Here is a 17,867-nt window from a genome sequence, read left to right as displayed (position 1 = left end):
AAGCTACCGTCAGATACAATGGCTGTTCAGCAGAGACTGAATGGCCTCTTCATATTCCTGCGCCTGTAGGAATACCCTACCTGGATTAGGACTGCCTGAAAAGATCCTCCTTGAATTACGACGAGGTGTAGGAAGAGTCATTCATCCACTGGGGCCAACTCCAGCCATTCGATACGATCAACTGCTAAATGGAATGTGGCCTCCACCCATTTCCCTGACAGAACACTGGGAGCAGGTCAAGAATCTACCAAGTCCTGTCTTAAACATATTTGATGACCCAGCTCTCCGGGGAAGAGAGTTCCACAGATTCATGAGAAAGAAACTCTCATCGTCTCTGTCCGAAATGATTGATCTGCTATTTTTAAACTGAGTCCCTTTGTCCCATCTCCCTTTTGAGGGGGAATGTCCCTTCAGCGCTGAAGCTGCCAAGTCACCCAAGAATATTTTGTGTTCTGATAAGGGCACCTCTTGTGGGACAGTGAGGCATTCCTCTTCACACTGCCCTAATCAAACCAATGCCTCATGCCTTAACGGGTGGCACAGTGCCTCAGCGGTTGGCACGACTGCCTCGTAGCGCCAGGGACCAAGGTTCAATTCCACGTTCAGGTGAATGTTTGCATGGGTTTCCTCTGGGATCTCCAGTTTCTTTCCACAGCCTAAAGATGTGCAGATGAATTGGATTAGCCATGATAAATTGGCCCATAGTGCCTGGGATGTGCATGCTCGATGGATTAGGCCATGGGAAATGTGGGGTGGGCCTCAGTGGGATGCTTTTCAGAGGGTTGGTGTGGACTCAGTGAGCTGAATGGCCTGCTTCCATACTCTAGGTATTCTCTGCCTCCCCTGTTTTGCTCTTACCACTTTAGCAGGGTGACTGCATTGCGTGTGAGGGAAGGGTTTGGTTTGCTTTTACCAGGATTTCTCACACCATACACAGGATAGCACAGTCCCTTTCCCATCTCATCCACTGCTAAACACCTCATCCATGTCTTTGTCAGCTCGACACTTGGCCATTCTGAACCATTCCTGGCTGGTTGCTCAGCGTCTCTAACCTTGAAGCCATCTCAAACTATCTTACCCTATGTCTGAGGTAACTGGTCCCACCTCACCATTCTGTGCTCACTCACCTCTTCGGCTCCCACTTCAGCAACAGCTCAGTGTTACAATTCTCACTCTTGCTCTCAATCTGGCATGCCCATACCCCCATCTCTGTCACCTCCTCCAGCCCCCTACAACCCCTCACCATCTCTGTCGCCTCTTCCGGCCCCCTATAATACCTCTCTACCTCAGTCACCTACACCCTCCCTATCTGTCACCTCTTTACAGCCCTTTCACCCTCTCCTTCTGTCACCTCCACCAGCCCATACACCTCCTATCTCTGTCACATCCTCTGGCCCCTGCACCCTCTACCTATCTCTGTGGCCTTCTCCAACCCCTACACCCCTTCCCTAACTCTGTCACCTTTTCCAGTCCCTACACTCCTCCCTATCTCAAGTTACCTCCTTCACCCTCCCTAGCTGTCACCTCCTCCAGCCCTTACACCCTCTCCTCTATCACCTCCTGCAACCCATACACCTCCTATCTGTGTCACATCATCTGGCCCCTATACCCCATCCCTACCTCTGTCACATACTCTGGCCCCGTACCTCATCCCTATCTCTATCACCGCCTCCAGGCCCTGCATCTCTTCCAATCTCTCTACCTCCACCAGCTTCCAGCCCTTTCAGATCTCTGCTCTCTTCCAATCCTGGTTTCTTGCACACTATCTCAAACCAAGCACTGACGGTTGTCCTCGAGAGCTAAGTGCTATAAATCTCTCCCTCTCCGTCCCTAAGCCACCTAAAACTAATCCCTTTGTTTAAGCTTATGGTCAGTATGCCAAAACTGTCTTCATGTGGCTGGGGCTCAAATTGTTGCTTTATTGCGTGAAAGGCATAATGTAAATTTGTGCTTTTGTTGTTGTTTTGAGTGTGCGTTAGCGCGTGCGCTGAACAGCATGTACATGTGTTTCAAAGCATGGCAAGGGGAGTTTCTAGCTCAATCATTTCTACTGTCGCTCCCCTGGCTTTTTCCTCGGCCCAAGAAAGCTAGTATTCATGAATGACTTACATACTTCTTCTGGAGAGCGTCGTAGCATCCCATCATCCTACACAAAACAGAACAATCATGAGATATATATTGCACACTGTCACAATAACCAACTGTTACTCGGTGGCTATCTCCTGGAGTCACGCATTTATTTTACTCAAGACCACCTCCCCATTTCTGCTCAACACCAGCAATATTTACGCACAAGATGCTGACAAAGTAGTGGGACCTCCAACAGCTGGTGGTGCCCCTGGGAATGAGGCACAGAGAGTTGGTAGGGCATCGAGCAGGGGAGTTCAAGCAGGCGAGCTGACCCTTCCTGGAGGAAAGGGCGTCTCTGGCAGAAAAAGGCCCAGTGGGGAGAACGGGGAGGCAGACAAAGCAACCACTCAACCAGACGTGAACGACATGCTTAATTCCACGTGAATCGCCTGTTTCCAGAAACAGAGGGATTGAGTTCAAGAGCCGTGAAGTTATGGTCCGGCTATACAAAAGCCTGGTTCGGCCACATCTAGAGTATCGTGTCCAGTTCTGGTTGCCTCATTACAGGAAAGATGTGGAAGCGTTGGAAAAGGTGCAGAGGAGATTTACCAGGATGTTGCCTGGAATGAAGGGAAGATCTTACGAGGAAAAGATGAGACAGCTAGGGCTTTTCTCTTTCGAAGGATGGAGGATGACAGGTGAGTTGACAGAGGTGTACGAAATGATCAGAGGTACAGATAGAGTGGACGGCCAGAGACTTTCTCCGAGGGTGGGGGTAGCTATTACGAGGTGGCATAGTTTTAAAATGAGTGGAGGTAGATATGGGGAGACATCAGAGGTAGGTTCTTTGCTCAGAGAGCAGTCGGGGCTGTGAACCTTCACATTTGGAAAGTGAAGTGGAATTACAAATCCCTGCTACATGATGTTCGGGCCCTCTACATGCCTAACTCCCGCATTACAACAATTTCTATTTACATAGCACCTTCAGTTTGATGTCCCCAACTCACTGCTGTCATCTAACTGCATTTGACAGCAATGCAAATAGGTCAGTCACTTGGTACTGCAAGAAACAAGCTTGCTGAAGAGAGACAGGTTTCCGTGGTGACATTAACAACCAATTTCAGATAATCGATTGAGCTCAGAATGGAGCTCATTAATGTTCACCAGACGCGATATGCATTCATAACCCAAGGGATCCCACTCTCTGCATAACTGAAGTAATATGTCCAGGCCCTGCAATTTATTGGGATTACCCAGGAGACTGCAGAGTCAAGAGTTCCCCATTGGTTTCTCCATGACGACGGTTTGACCAATCACTGTCATTTCACCAATCATCCTTCTCTCCTGCAGTTTAATTTGTTGCAATTATATAAATTTTTTACATTCTTGCATTCTCCTTAGGACTGCAAGGAGAAAATTTTCAACAACTTGCATCTCTTTTCACTAGGTGGGACAGGTGGCCAATAACTGGGTCACTTTTCATATTTCTTCCTATCTCGAAAATGGTCTCCAGCTCCTATTATCTCACCATGTTTCTATAACTTCCCCATGTCCTGCATCCTGCACTACTGCTGTAAGTGCCTCCAGTCCCCTGACACCATCTCTGTAACCTCTTCCAGCCTCATCTCCCCCACCCACCTGCACCCCCTCCCTATCCCTATCACCCCTCCAGCCCCCTACACTCCCTCCCTATCTCTGTCACCCCCTCCAGCCCCCTACACTCCCTCCCTATCTCTGTCACCCTCTCCACCCCGCTACATCCCCTCCCTATCTGTCTCTCCCTCCATTCCCCTACGCTTGTTCCCTATCTCTGTCACCCCCTCCATCCCTCTAAACCCCTCCCTGTTAGCCCCTCCAGCCCCCTGCACCCCCTCCATCCCTCCCTATCTGTCACTCCTTCCATCCCCCTATCCCCCTCCCTATCTCTGTCACCCCCTCCATCCCCCTACACCCCCTCCCTATCTCTGTCACCCCCTCCAGCCCCCTACACCCCCTCCCTATCTCTGTCACCCCCCTCCAGCCCCCTACACCCCCTCCCTATCTCTGTCACCCCCTCCAGCCCCCTACACCCCCTCCCTATCTCTGTCACCCCCTCCAGCCCCCTACACCCCCTCCAGCCCCCTACACCCCCTCCCTATCTCTGTCACCCCCTCCAGCCCCCTACACCCCCTCCCTATCTCTGTCACCCCCTCCAGCCCCCTACATCCCCTCCCTATCTGTCTCTCCCTCCATTCCCCTACACTTGTTCCCTATCTCTGTCACCCCCTCCATCCCTCTACACCCCCTCCCTGCTACCCCCTCCAGACCCCTGCACCCCCTCCATCCCCTCCCTATCTGTCACCCCCTCCATCCCCATACACCCCCTCCCTATCTGTCACCCCCTCCATCCCCCTACATCCCCTCCCTATTTCTGTCACCCCCTCCAGCCCCCTACACCCCCTCCCTATCTCTGTCACCCCCTACACCCCCTCCCTATCTCTGTCACCCCCTCCAGCCCCCTACACCCCCTCCCTATCTCTGTCACCCCCTCCAGCCCCCTACACCCCCTCCAGCCCCCTACACCCCCTCCCTATCTCTGTCACCCCCTCCAGCCCCCTACACCCCCTCCCTATCTCTGTCACCCCCTCCAGCCCCCTACATCCCCTCCCTATCTGTCTCTCCCTCCATTCCCCTACACTTGTTCCCTATCTCTGTCACCCCCTCCATCCCTCTACACCCCCTCCCTGCTACCCCCTCCAGACCCCTGCACCCCCTCCATCCCCTCCCTATCTGTCACCCCCTCCATCCCCATACACCCCCTCCCTATGTCACCCCCTCCATCCCCCTACATCCCCTCCCTATTTCTGTCACCCCCTCCAGCCCCCTACACCCCCTCCCTATCTCTGTCACCCCCTCCAGCCCCCTACACCCCCTCCCTATCTCTGTCACCCCCTCCAGCCCCCTACATCCCCTCCCTATCTCTGTCACCCCCTCCAGCCCCCAACACCCCCTCCCTATCTCTGTCACCCCCTCCAGCCCCCTACATCCCCTTCCTATCTCTGTCACCCCCTCCAGCCCCCTACACCCCCTCCCTATCTCTGTCACCCCCTCTAGCCCTGACACCATAGTGATTGTAACAAATTCTGCCAGGTGAACCCCACAGAATAAGAGTTCCCTGATGGGGCTGTTAATCTTGTCCAATCAGGGAGCCCTGGCTGGCAGATATAAACAGCAGGGTCAGTCAGAGCTTTTATTCACTCTGAGAGCTGAATCTGCAGGAGCTGGATCAATATCAAGGTGTTTCCACATGAGAAACAAAGATAGCTTGGTGATGGGACACTGTTGTCTGTGGAATTGTTTCAGACACTTCGACCATAAGACATAGAAGCATAAATAAGGTCATTCGGCCCATCGAGTCTTCTGCCATTAAATCACGGCTGATAATTTTCTCAACCCCATTCTCCTGCTTTCTCCCCATAACCCTTGATCTCCTTGATAATCAAAACCTGTCTATCTCAGTCTGAAATGTCTGTGGCACGGAATTCCATAGATTCACCACTCTCTGGATGAATTAGTTTCTCCTATCTCTGTTTTAAAAGGTCTTCCCTTTACTCTAAGATAACACAGTGTGGAGCTGGATGAACACAGCAAGCCAAGCAGCATCTCAGGAGCACAAAAGCTGGCGTTTCGGGCCTAGACCCTTCAGAGAGCCTCTCTGATGAAGGGTCTCGGCCCGAAACGCCAGTTTTGTGCTCCTGAGATGCTGCTTGGCTTGCTGTGTTCATCCAGCTGCACACTGTGTTATTTCGGACTCTCCAGCATCTGCAGTTCCCATTATCTCTCTTCCCTTTACTCTGAGTTTGCGCCCTCAGGTCCTAGTCTCTCCTACCAATGGAAGCATCTTCCCAACATCCACTCTGTCCAGGCCATTCAATATTCTGTAAGTTTCACTTAGACCCCCCCCCCCCATCCTTCTAAACTCCATCGAGGATAGACCTAGAGACCTCAAACGTTCCTCAAAATGTTCAACTTTTCATTCCTGGGACCATTCTTGTGAATATCCTCTGAACCCGCTCCAGGGCCAGTATATCTTTCCTGAGATATAGGGCCCAAAACTGCGCACAATACTCCAAAAGTGGCCTGACCACAGCCTTATAGACCCTCAGAAGTACATCCCGGAAACTTCCTCCCATCTCTGTCACCTCCTCCAGCCCCCTACACCCCCTATCTCTGTCACCTCCTCCAGCAACCAACACCCCTTCCCTATCTCAGTTACCTTCTCCAGCCCCCTACACCTGCTCCCTAACTCTGTCACCTCCTCCGGCTTCCAAAACCCCTCCCTATCACTGTCACCCCATCTGGCCTTCATACAGTCTCCCATTTCTGTCACCTCCTCTGGCCTGCACACCCCCTCCCTATATCTGTCACCATCTCCAGCTGCTTCACTCTTACCTATCAACCCAGGAGCTTTGCACACAATGCAAGTAGTTGATAGATCACACAGTTTCTTTAAAAATTCTGAAGAATAAAGTAGAATTGCCACAAACCATTTGACAATTTGAGAGGATCCCGGGCAGTTGTCATCCTCCCTTAGAATCTTGACGCAAAGATCTGAGGAAATGACAAATTTAAGATTGGATTTCTTCAGCACAAACAGCACCACCTGGGAAAACTCACCAGAAATCAACGCAGAAAATCACAGAATCCCTACAGTGTAGAAGCAATCCATTCAGCCCATTAAGTCCACATGAACCTCCAAGAAGCATCCCACTGCTCTACCCTATCCGTGACACCACATTTACCACAGCCAATCAACCCTAACCCACACATCCCTGGGCACTATGGGACAATTTAGCACGGCCAATCCACCCTCACCCGCACATCCCTGGGCACTATGGGACAATTTAGCACGGCCAATCCACCCTCACCCGCACATCCCTGGGCACTACGGGACAATTTAGCACAGCTAATCCACCCTAACCCGCACATCCCTGGGCACTACGGGGCAATTTAGCACGGCCAATCCACCCTAACCCGCACATCCCTGGGCACTACGGGACAATTTAGCACGGCCAACCCACCCTAACCCACACATCCCTGGGCACTACGGGGCAATTTAGCACGGCCAATCCACCCTAACCCGCACATCCCTGGGCACTACGGGACAATTTAGCACGGCCAACCCACCCTAACCCACACATCCCTGGGCACTACAGGACAATTTAGCACGGCCAATCCACCCCAACCCGCACATCCCTGGGCACTACAGGACAATTTAGCACGGCCAATCCACCCTCACCCGCACATCCCTGGGCACTACAGGACAATTTAGCACGGCCAATCCACCCTCACCCGCACATCCCTGGGCACTACAGGACAATTTAGCACGGCCAATCCACCCTCACCCGCACATCCCTGGGCACTACAGGACAATTTAGCACGGCCAATCCACCCTCACCCGCACATCCCTGGGCACTACAGGACAATTTAGCACGGCCAATCCACCCCAACCCGCACATCCCTGGGCACTACAGGACAATTTAGCACGGCCAATCCACCCTAACCCACACATCCCTGGGCACTACAGGACAATTTAGCACGGCCAATCCACCCTCACCCGCACATCCCTGGGCACTATGGGACAATTCAGCACGGCCAATCCACCCTCACCCGCATATCCCTGGGCACTATGGGACAATTTAGCACGGCCAATCCACCCTAACCTGCACATCCCTGGGCACTACTGGACAATTTAGCACAGTCAATCCCACCCTAACCCGCACATCCCTGGGCACTACGGGACAATTTAGCACGGCCAATCCACCCTAACCCGCACATCCCTGGGCACTATGGAACAATTTAGCACGGCCAATACACCCTACCATGCAGACCTTTGGACTATGGGTAGAAACCGGAGCACCTGGAAAGAACCCGTGCAGTCATGGGAGAGAACATGCAGACTCCACACAGACAGTGACCCGAGGGTGGAATAAAGGCTGCAGCGCTAACCACTGAGCCGCCGTGCTGTTTACGGTTTTTTTTGCTGATAGGTGATCATCTGACAACTGAGATTTTCAGAATTTCGAGGCATGAAGGGTCGCGGAGTCAACATTAGTAGATTCAGGTAAGCTACAGATCAGATCTGTCCTCACTGAATGGTAGAACCAGCTCAGAGGGCCAGATGGCTTCCTCCTGCACCTGACTGTGATAGAACATAGAACATGGAACAATACAGCACACAACAGGCCCTTTGGCCCTCGTAGTCTAGTCTGCCCCGTAGTGGCCAGGGATGTCCAGATTAGGGTGGGATTGGCTGTGCTAAATTGTCCCGTAGTGCCCAGGGATGTGCAGGTTAGGGTGGATTGGCCGTGCTAAATTGTCCCGTAGTGCCCAGGGATGTGCGGGTTAGGGTGGATTGGCCGTGCTAAATTGTCCCGTAGTGCCCAGGAATGTACAGATTAGGGTGGATTGGCCGTGCTAAATTGCCTTGTCGTGCCAGGCATGTGTAGGTTAGGAGGGTTAGTAATGGGAAATTCAGGATTACAAGGATAAGGTGGGGGTGGGTGCCCTCTAGTTTTGGACTCCCCCTTACCCTGGGGGGAAAAGACCTTGGCTATTCATCCTATCCTTGCCCCTCATGATTTAAAAACCTCTGTAAGGTCACCCCCTCAGCCTCCAATGCTCCAGGGAAAACAGCCCCAGCCTATTCAGCCTCTCCTTGTAGCTCACAACCTCCAATCCTGGTGAGATTCATGTAAATATTTTTTACTCTGAGAATGGCGTAAAAAAAAGAGAAATAAAGGTCAACCGTTGTAGACTTCCTTCAGTGGAGACAGCAAGAACTGCAGATGCTGGAGTCAGAGTCAACACAGAGTGAAGCCGGAGGAAGGCAGCATCAGAGAAGCAGGAAAGTTGCTATTTCGGGCCTAGCCCATAATGTCAGCTTTCCTGCTCCTCTGATACAGCCTGCTGTGTTCCTCCAGCTCCAGCCTGCAGAGACTTTCTTAAGTGCATAGCCTTGCTGGAACTTCCTCCAACACCTCAACATCTTCTGCTTTGTCAAGCTTTCCCCACGCTGGCTCGGCCTCCCCTGCTCTCGTCATCGCTGCACATGTCAGGGAGACCTCCATTTCAGACTGCCAAAGGCGCACTTCAGAGGGAGGTGAATGATGTTGCTTCCCTCGCTCCCCAGCCCCTCTCCCTCACTTGCACAGAACCGAGGAAGGATGCCTTTTGGCCCAACAGAGTCTGGACTGAAGACCTCCAAAGAGCATCCCAGCCCCCTACCGTACCAGACCATAAAGAAAGGTTACCCTGCAGGTATCGTGTGCCATAGGCATGCTCAGGGAAGAGGCCTCGGAGATACGTGATGCAGGAGATGGCCACTGCTAGCAGCCGTTTTACCAGGACCAACGACTGCTGCTCGGTGGTAACCTTGCTAGGGAACATGGTCGTACCCTGCGAAGCAGATAGAAGAAACAGCATCAAACGCGACGGTCTCACTATGCCCCAAACCTCCTCAGTCCTTCACGCAGTTTCCAGACACAACATCAGAGAGCAGGGCAAAGCATAGCCGTTTTCCCCAGCCCTGAACTGCTGCTGCCTCGGAAGATGCCAGCTGAAACAGCCGCAGACACTGATCTGACAGTCCCTTGTGCAAGCCAACCCCGGACTCTTCCAAGGAGGAAATTTTATCAACCTGCTCAGAGGAGTTGTCGCACACAGAAATCGTCAGGAGAAACTCAGCAGGTCCGGCGGCAGCTTTGGAGAGGGAAAGCAGAGTCAGCGTTTTGAGTCTGAAGAACTGAATTGAATTAGCTTTGCTGTCACATGTACTCACAATGCAAAGTTTACAAGTCTCCACTTATGGCACCATCTCAGCTACAAAGGTTAGGTACAGATTCGTGAGTACAAAGACTTGGGGGAAAAAGGAATTTTAAAAGTTTACAGACCTACATATGTACAAAAATCATTGTAATATATTAGCAAAATAAAGAAATATAGAGTTCAGAATAATAGTCCTTCCACAAAACTAAAAGACATGAAAACAAAAATTAAGACAATGTCTAACTAGGACCAAGAAGGTTCACTGGATCCAAAACGTTCACTCTGCTTTTTCTCCACAGAACACAGAGTCCTGACTGGGTGGAAGCAGGCTATTCAGCCTATTGAGTCCACAATGACCCTCTGACATCATCCCACCTAGACCTACCCTCTCCCAATTCCTGATAACAAGGTGAAGAGTTGGATGAACACAGCAGGCCAAGCAGCATCATAGGAGCAGGACAGCTGACGTTTCGGGCCTAGACCCTGATGCTGCCTGGCCTGCTGTGTTCATCCAGCTCTTCACCTTGTTATCTTGGATTCTCCAGTTCCTACTAGCTCTCCCAATTCCTGTTACACTGCATTTCTCACAGCTAACCCACCCGGTTTGCACATTCCTGGGCACTATGGGGCAATTTAGCACGGCCAATCCACCCTCACCCGCACATCCCTGGGCACTGCGGGACAATTTAGCATGGCCAATCCACCCTAACCCGCACATCCCTGGGCACAACGGGACAATTTAGCACGGCCAATCCACCCTAACCCGCACATCCCTGGGCACTACGGGACAATTTAGCACGGCCAATCGACCTTGGGAGGAAATCCACATAGACACAGGGAGAATATGCAAATTCCACACACAGGATGGAATTGAAACCGGGTCCCTGGCATTGTGAGGCAGCAGGGCTAACCAGCAAGCCACTGCGCATCCCCCATACAGCACCCAGCCTGCTGGGTTTCCCAACTAACTTTGGGTTTTGCTTCAGCCTCTGCAGTTGTTTGTTTTATTTGAGTCATTACATTGCTCTGGATGAGTTGTGGCCTGAACGTGAGCCTCTTGTCGCTGAGGTAGGGAGGGAGAAGGGATTTGGTGATTGATAAGGTCACATTCTCCATTCTTTCAATGGGATGTGGGCATTGCGACATTATTGGCTCATTAGTGCCATTTCAGACGATAGTTGAGAGCGACATTCTCTCTAATTTCTCCTGGGAACCTTCAAGCGACAGTGCATTCCAAAAGTGAAAGCTAAGTGTTGGGGCTTTGACTGGGGCATGTGTCAGGGCTCCCAGCGAATGCACAATCTCTAGGGAACATCGGTGAAGTCAAACACTTTGCTGTGGTCTGCCATGACAGGTAGGCCACACTGTGTAAGTACGGCAGATTTCCTTCCCGAAATAGCATTCATGAACCAGATGAGTCTTCATAATGACAGACAACAACCACAGGGGCAACCATCAGAGAGATTAGCTTTACATCCCAGATTTATTAATTGGATTCATTAACCGTGTCCACTTCTGGGTGCCTTGTTACGGGAGGGATATTATTATGCAGTAGAGAATTCAGAAGAGATTTACCAGGATGTTGCCAGGAATGGAGGGTTTGCGTTATAAGGAGAGGCTGGAATGTTTTTCACAGGAGTGTAGGAGGCTGAGGGGCTGACCTTTATAGAGGTTTATAAAGGCATAAGGGGGCAGGGATAAGGTGAATGTCAGGTGTCTATTCCCTAGCATCAGGGATTTCAAAACTAGGAGGCATATTTTGGAGGGGAGAGGAGAAAGATTATTAAAGATCACGAAGGGCAACTTTTTTTTTACTTAGAGAGCGGTTCGTTTGTGGAATGAACTTCCTGAGGAAGTGGTGAAGGCAAGCACAGTTACAACATTTAAAAGACATTTGGATAAATACGTGAATAGGAAAGGTCTGGAGGGATATAGGCCAGGAGCCAGCAGGTGAGACTGGTTTAGTTTAAGATTATGGTCAGCATGGGCTGGTTAGACCGAAGGGTCTGTTTCTGTGCTCAAAGAATTTAATTTTCACCAGCTGTTGAGTGTATCCCGACAGCATTAGCCTGGCAACCACTGGATTCCGCCCCTAAATGACAATCCCACAACATTACCACTGTCAGTGTAGCAGGAGTTATAGGAACAGGAGGAGGCCAATCAGCCTGTTACGCCATTCAGTGATCTATGGTCTAATTCCAACTTGTCTTTGGCTCATATCCCTTAAGACCATTGCTTAGCAAAGTTTACGTATCTCAGATTTAAAATTAACAATCAATCTAACATCAACAGCAGTTTGTGAAAGACAGTTCTAAATCTCTCCACACTTTGTGTGTAGAAGTGCTTCCTAACATTTCTCTCTTCAATGGTCTGGCCCTAGCTTTGGACTATGTTCCCTACAGAAACAGTTCCCAGTCCTTTCCTGTTAATATCTTGAAGGCTTCAGCCAGATCACCATTTAACTTCTTAAATTCTAGTGAAAACAGGTCTGCAATCTCTCTTCATAACATAACCTCTGAAGTCCAGGTATCATTCTTGTAAACCTATATTGTGCTCCCTCTGAGGCCAATCCATCATTCCTGAGGAGTGTGCCCCGACCTGTTCATCCTTATACAAAACGACAGCATTTCTTCTGCATTTTTACACTCCAGCCCCTTACATTTAACGGCCAGCATTCCATTAGCTTTCCTGACTTTTTTCTGCACCTGTTTTTGGCATTTTTTAGATCTATTCACATGAACCCCAAAGTCTCTTTGGACATACGTAGTAATTAACTTCATACCATATAGAAGGTACCCTGATCTGTTGTCTGTCAGTCCAAAACAGATAACCTCACCTTTGATTACACTGAAAACTATCTGCCACAGTTTTGCCCATTCACCTAGTCTATGAATGTGCCTTTTTAATTTCATGCTATCTACACTGACTGCGATAGTGCCCAACTTTGTTGTCATCAGCAAATGTGGGTATCTAAATTGCAATGCCATCATCCAAGTCATTAAGATGCTGACCTCTGGAGATGTCCAGCATGGAAACAGACCTTTCAGTCCAACTCGTCCGCGTCAACCAGATGTCCTAAATTAATTCAGTCCCATTTGCCAGCATTTGGCCCCTATTGCTCTAAACCCTTCTTATCCATGTCTTCAATCAGATGCCTTTTAAATGTTGTAAATGTACCCAAACTCCACCACTTCCTCTGGCAGCTTGTTCCATACATGTACCATCCTCTGCATGAAAAAGTTGCCCCCTCAGATCCCCTTTAAATATTTCCCCTCTCACCTTGAACCTATGCCCCTCTAGTTTTGGCCTCCCCTTCCCAAGGGAAAAGACCTTGGATATTCCCCCTATCCATGCCCCTCATGATTTTTTAAACCTCTGCAGGGTCACCCCTCAGCCTCTGATGCTCTGGGGCATGTCGAAAAGGTCTCTCACCATCTTCTACAGATGCACCACTGAAAGCATATTGTCTGGGTGCAAAACAGCCTGGTACGGCAACTGCTCTACCCAGGACCATTAGAAACTACAGAAGGTGTGTACACAGCCCAGGCCATCACGGAAGCCAACCTTCCATCCACAGACTCCATTTATCAGCTCGCTGCCAACATCATCAAAGACCCATCACACCCTGGTAATAATCTCCTACAACCTCTTCTGTCAGGCAGAAGATACGGAAGCCTGAACATATGCACGAGTAGGTTCAGGAACAGCTTCTTTCCAGCTGTTGTCAGACTGCTAAAGAGGCTCTAGCCTCAAACAGTGTAACCTGTATGCCTCTAAGGCTTTTTGATCTGTACCTCCCATGCTTGCTGTGATCTGCCTGTACTGTTCTTAAGCAAAGCTCTTCACTCTATTTTGTTACATGTGAAAAAATATCAATCAATCAATCAATCAAAACAGCCCAGCCTCTTCAGCTTCTCCCTGTGGCTCAAACACTCCAAAAGCCTTGTAAATCTTGACTGCACCCTTTCAGGTTTCACAACATCCTTCCTGTAGCAGGGAGACCAGGATTGAACGCAGTATTCCCAAAGTGGCCCTGACCAATGTGCTGTACAGCCACAACATGACCCTCCCAACTGACCAATAAAGGCAAGCGTGCCGAACACCTTCCTCACCGCCCTGTCCACCTGCGACTCCACTCTCAAGCAACTATGTGCCTGCATCCCAAGGTCTCTTCGTTCGGCTACACTACCCAGGACCTTACCATTGAGTGTATAAGTCCTGCCCTGATTTGCCTTTCCAAAATGCCACACCTCGCATTTTACTGATTGCTGTTAACTGATTAATTAAGTAAGTGTAAAGGGGCAACAAGAGGGTCTTGTGACAGAGTGGGTACTGTCCCTAATTCTGGGGCTGTAGCTCCAAGTTCACATCTCATCTTGGGGTGTGATGTCCCATGGAGGTATGTCACAGGTTGATTAAAGAGAAATTAAAGACGAGGAAATGAGTGCAGCATTACCAGTGTGATTGCACAGTCTCTAATAATCTCTTATCCATAGCGAAAATTTATCTCCAGTTCTATTTTAATGGCAACGAGCGTAGAGTCATACAGCATGGAAACAGACCCTTTGGTCCAACCCATTCATGCCAACAATAATTTGCAACCTAAACTAGTCCCACCTGCCTGCGCTTGACCCTACAGCTCCAAATCGTTATTGTTCGTGTATTTATCTAAATGTCTCGAATTAAGAACCACCTCTGCCTTGACTGAAAGGTGAGATCCACACGGACAACAATTCGAAGTGCTGGTTGGAAAGGGCTCATCTCCGGGGAAAGGAGTCATTCTGAAGGACGGACTTGATGCAAAAGGAGAAAGAAGGGTGAATGACGAAGAGGAAAGGTTTAAAGATAATTGTATTTTTCTATCAAAAGGTTGAGTTTAGAGGTGAGGAGTCTGTCTTACGAAGCAGGATTGAGCAGTTTAAGCTTATACTCTACGGAGTTTAGCAGAATGAGATCTCACTGAGATGCAGAAGATGCTAAAGAGGATTGATAAAGTAGATGTAGAAAAGTTGTCGGAAAAGCACAGCAGGTTAGACAAAATCCGAGGAGCAGGCTTCGGGTTGACATACCTGCTGTGCTTTTCCCATCTCACGCCTACAGACTCTGGCTTCCAGATCTGCAGTCCTTATTGTCTCCCGAGTAGAAAAAAATGTTTCCTCATGTAGGGAAAATCTAGATCAAGAGGTCATAGTTTTAGGCTAACGGGTGGCAGATTTAAAACAGAGATGAGGAGAAATTACTTCTCACAAAGGGTTGTGAATCTGTGGAATTCACTCCCTGAGAGTGTAGTGTATTCTAGAGCAATGAGCTGGTTTAAGGTCATAGATTCATACAGCACGGAAACAGACCCTTTGGTCCAGCTCATCCGCAGCTAACGGATATCCCAGCCTGACCTAGTAGCGTTTGCCAGCATTTTGCCCGTACTCCTCCAAACCCTTGCTATTCGCACCCATCCAGATGCTTTTTAAATGTTGTTAAATGTACCCGCTTTAAGGAAGAGGTAGGCAGCATTTTACTAAGTAACAGGTTCAGCTGGACAGGAGAGTGGAGCTGAGGCCAAGATAAGTTCAGCCACAATCATATCTGTCCACCTGCGACTCCACTTTCAAGGAACTATGCGCCTGCATCCCAAGGTCTCTTCATTCAGCAAACCTCCCCAGGGCCTTACCATTAACTGTGTAAGTCCTGCCCCTAGCTGCCTTTCGAAAATGCAGGAGCAGGCTAGAGGGGTTGAATTGCCTGCTCATAGTCCTCGTTCTTATGTGAGACAATTAACACATTACAACACACTCCGTTCACGCTACATTCCTTGCCCCCCCCAACGCACGCACACGCACGCACACACACACACAGTAGATGCTGAATTGGCAAACGGCAAACAGTACCATTGTGTTTTTCTGCATCTGGACGACTGCCATATCTGGGCTGGTCCTGTGAGGATGACCTGCGTAACCTGCAAATACAGAAAAGGTCATGGCGGTGAACAGCTAGCGAGAATCTAGACGCCGGTCCCTAGCCTTGTCAAACCAAGGCTGGCAGAAGCCACACAACGAAAACTGGGTGCCGGCCTCTGTGGTAGGGTTGGAAGGCGGTGAGCACACCTATCCACGGACGGACCTTCAACTGCTACGATGGTACCTGTAGTCAAACAGCCTGACCACCTGCCAGTCGCTCTCAAGACAGAAGAATAACAGAGCACTGTCAACAGGTGCAATGTGTTCTAGGTGTATTTCCAGAAAGAATATTAACAATACATTCAAAGGTCAATCATTCATAAACAAACCTCCACCAGCTGCTGGATTGCCAGTACTCTGTAAAGGAACGGGCATCTTCCATTCCAGTCTAATTCTGAAATCTTGGAATCAATGCTCCACGCCAGTGACTTAACCCAAGAAGGTTGGAGGTGGTCAGCGCTGAGGGAACTGCCCACTGATCAGCCTAACATACCATCATAAAGATGGCATGCTTGACAAGATGGCATTACTTCAGCATTGATCTGGACAGTGCCCACTCCCTCAGCGCTGACCCTCCAACAGTGCCCGCTCCCTCAGCGCTGACCCTGACAGTGCCCGTTCCTTCAGCATTGACCCTCTGACAGTGCCCGCTCCCTCAGCGCTGACCCTCCGACAGTGCCTGTTCCTTCAGCGCTGACCCTCCAACAGTGCCTGTTCCTTCAGCACTGACCCTCCGACAGCGCCCGCTCCCTCAGCACTGACCCTCTGACAGTGCCTGTTCCTTCAGCGCTGACCCTCCAACAGTGCCTGTTCCTTCAGCACTGACCCTCCGACAGCGCCCGCTCCCTCAGCACTGACCCTTCGACACTGCCCACTCCTTCAGCACTGACCCTCTGAGAGTGTGGTGCTCCCTCAGCGCTGACCCACCGACAGTGCCTGCTTCTTCAGCACTGACCCTCCGACAGTACGCACTCCCACAGCACTGACACTGCCAATGTTAGCCTGGATTGCTGGACTCCATCTGAACTCATAGCCTTAAGAGTTACAGATGTGTGAAACTGACTAACAACTGGATCTCATTTTACTACCACAAGGTAAATGATAATTACTTTGTTATTTGTGTATTTGGTAATTATTGATTAATAATTGTTACTTCATTAATTCATAATAAATGCTGAGTAATTACTGCCACTAATGACCAAGTATTCTGAATTATTTGTTCAGGAGCAATAAAACCTCCCTATTTCTGATTGTTCCTTTTCAATTACTCAATATTTGTTAAACTGATTAACACTTACCAGGTTATGACTAAATTTTCCTTATTACTTCCTCAGTATTTTATAAATTGGTTAACACTTACTAGAATTATTACTGAGCATGCTTACTAATTTCTTAAAATTTGGTAAATTGGTTAATCGTTACTAGGTTGTTATAGAACATTCTTTTTTAATTTGTTATTTTTTAAATTGGCCAATAATTTCCAGCGTTATTACTAAATATTTCCTATTAATTCTTCAGCATTGGTTTAATTGATGAAAATGATCAAGTTACTCATGAGTTTGTCATTAATTCTTCAGCACTGGTTAAGATTTAACAGGTCATTAGTGAGGACTCCTTATTGATTTTTCTTCTAACTTAATTAATAAATATCCTATTATTAAGGGCTGATTATTAATTCTTGTAGTTCGTCAGTTTTGGTTACATTAGTTAATAGTTACTAGACATTCACTGAGAATGTGTTACTAATTCCTCAATGTTGGTTAAATTGGATGCAATTATCAGATTATGACAGCGTTCTTTCTTAGTTCCTCTGTATTGATTAAATTAGTTAATAGATACCAGACTTTCAATGAGAAAGTATTAATTTCTCAGTATTGGTTAAATGGGGTGAAATTTTCAGATTATGATAGAGTTCTTTATTAATATCATCAGTAAAATTGGCTAAACAGGTTAATTACCAGATCATGACAGAGTTCCTTAATAATTTCACAGTATCAGTTAAACTAATTAATTACCAGATTATGGCTGAGAATTCCT

General features: G+C 48.9%; 1 protein-coding gene across 1 annotated transcript in view; it reads right to left on the bottom strand.

Annotated features, from left to right (window-relative positions):
- The window catches only part of hormad1 (HORMA domain containing 1), a 49,329-nt gene that overhangs the window by 30,861 nt on the left and 601 nt on the right, over positions 1–17,867 (bottom strand). Inside the window, exons 2-5 of the mRNA XM_059643033.1 lie at positions 15,762–15,829; positions 9,363–9,507; positions 6,597–6,660; positions 2,110–2,146 (exon numbers count right to left, since the gene is read on the bottom strand). Of these exons, the coding sequence (XP_059499016.1) occupies positions 2,110–2,146; positions 6,597–6,660; positions 9,363–9,507; positions 15,762–15,794 (279 nt within the window). The 5' untranslated portion in view covers positions 15,795–15,829. The remainder of the gene's footprint in view (positions 1–2,109; positions 2,147–6,596; positions 6,661–9,362; positions 9,508–15,761; positions 15,830–17,867) is intronic.

The sequence above is a fragment of the Stegostoma tigrinum genome, chromosome 47, assembly GCF_030684315.1.
Source record: "Stegostoma tigrinum isolate sSteTig4 chromosome 47, sSteTig4.hap1, whole genome shotgun sequence".
Classification (NCBI taxonomy): Eukaryota; Metazoa; Chordata; class Chondrichthyes; order Orectolobiformes; family Stegostomatidae; genus Stegostoma; species Stegostoma tigrinum.
This window is presented reverse-complemented; position numbering and strand designations above follow the sequence as displayed.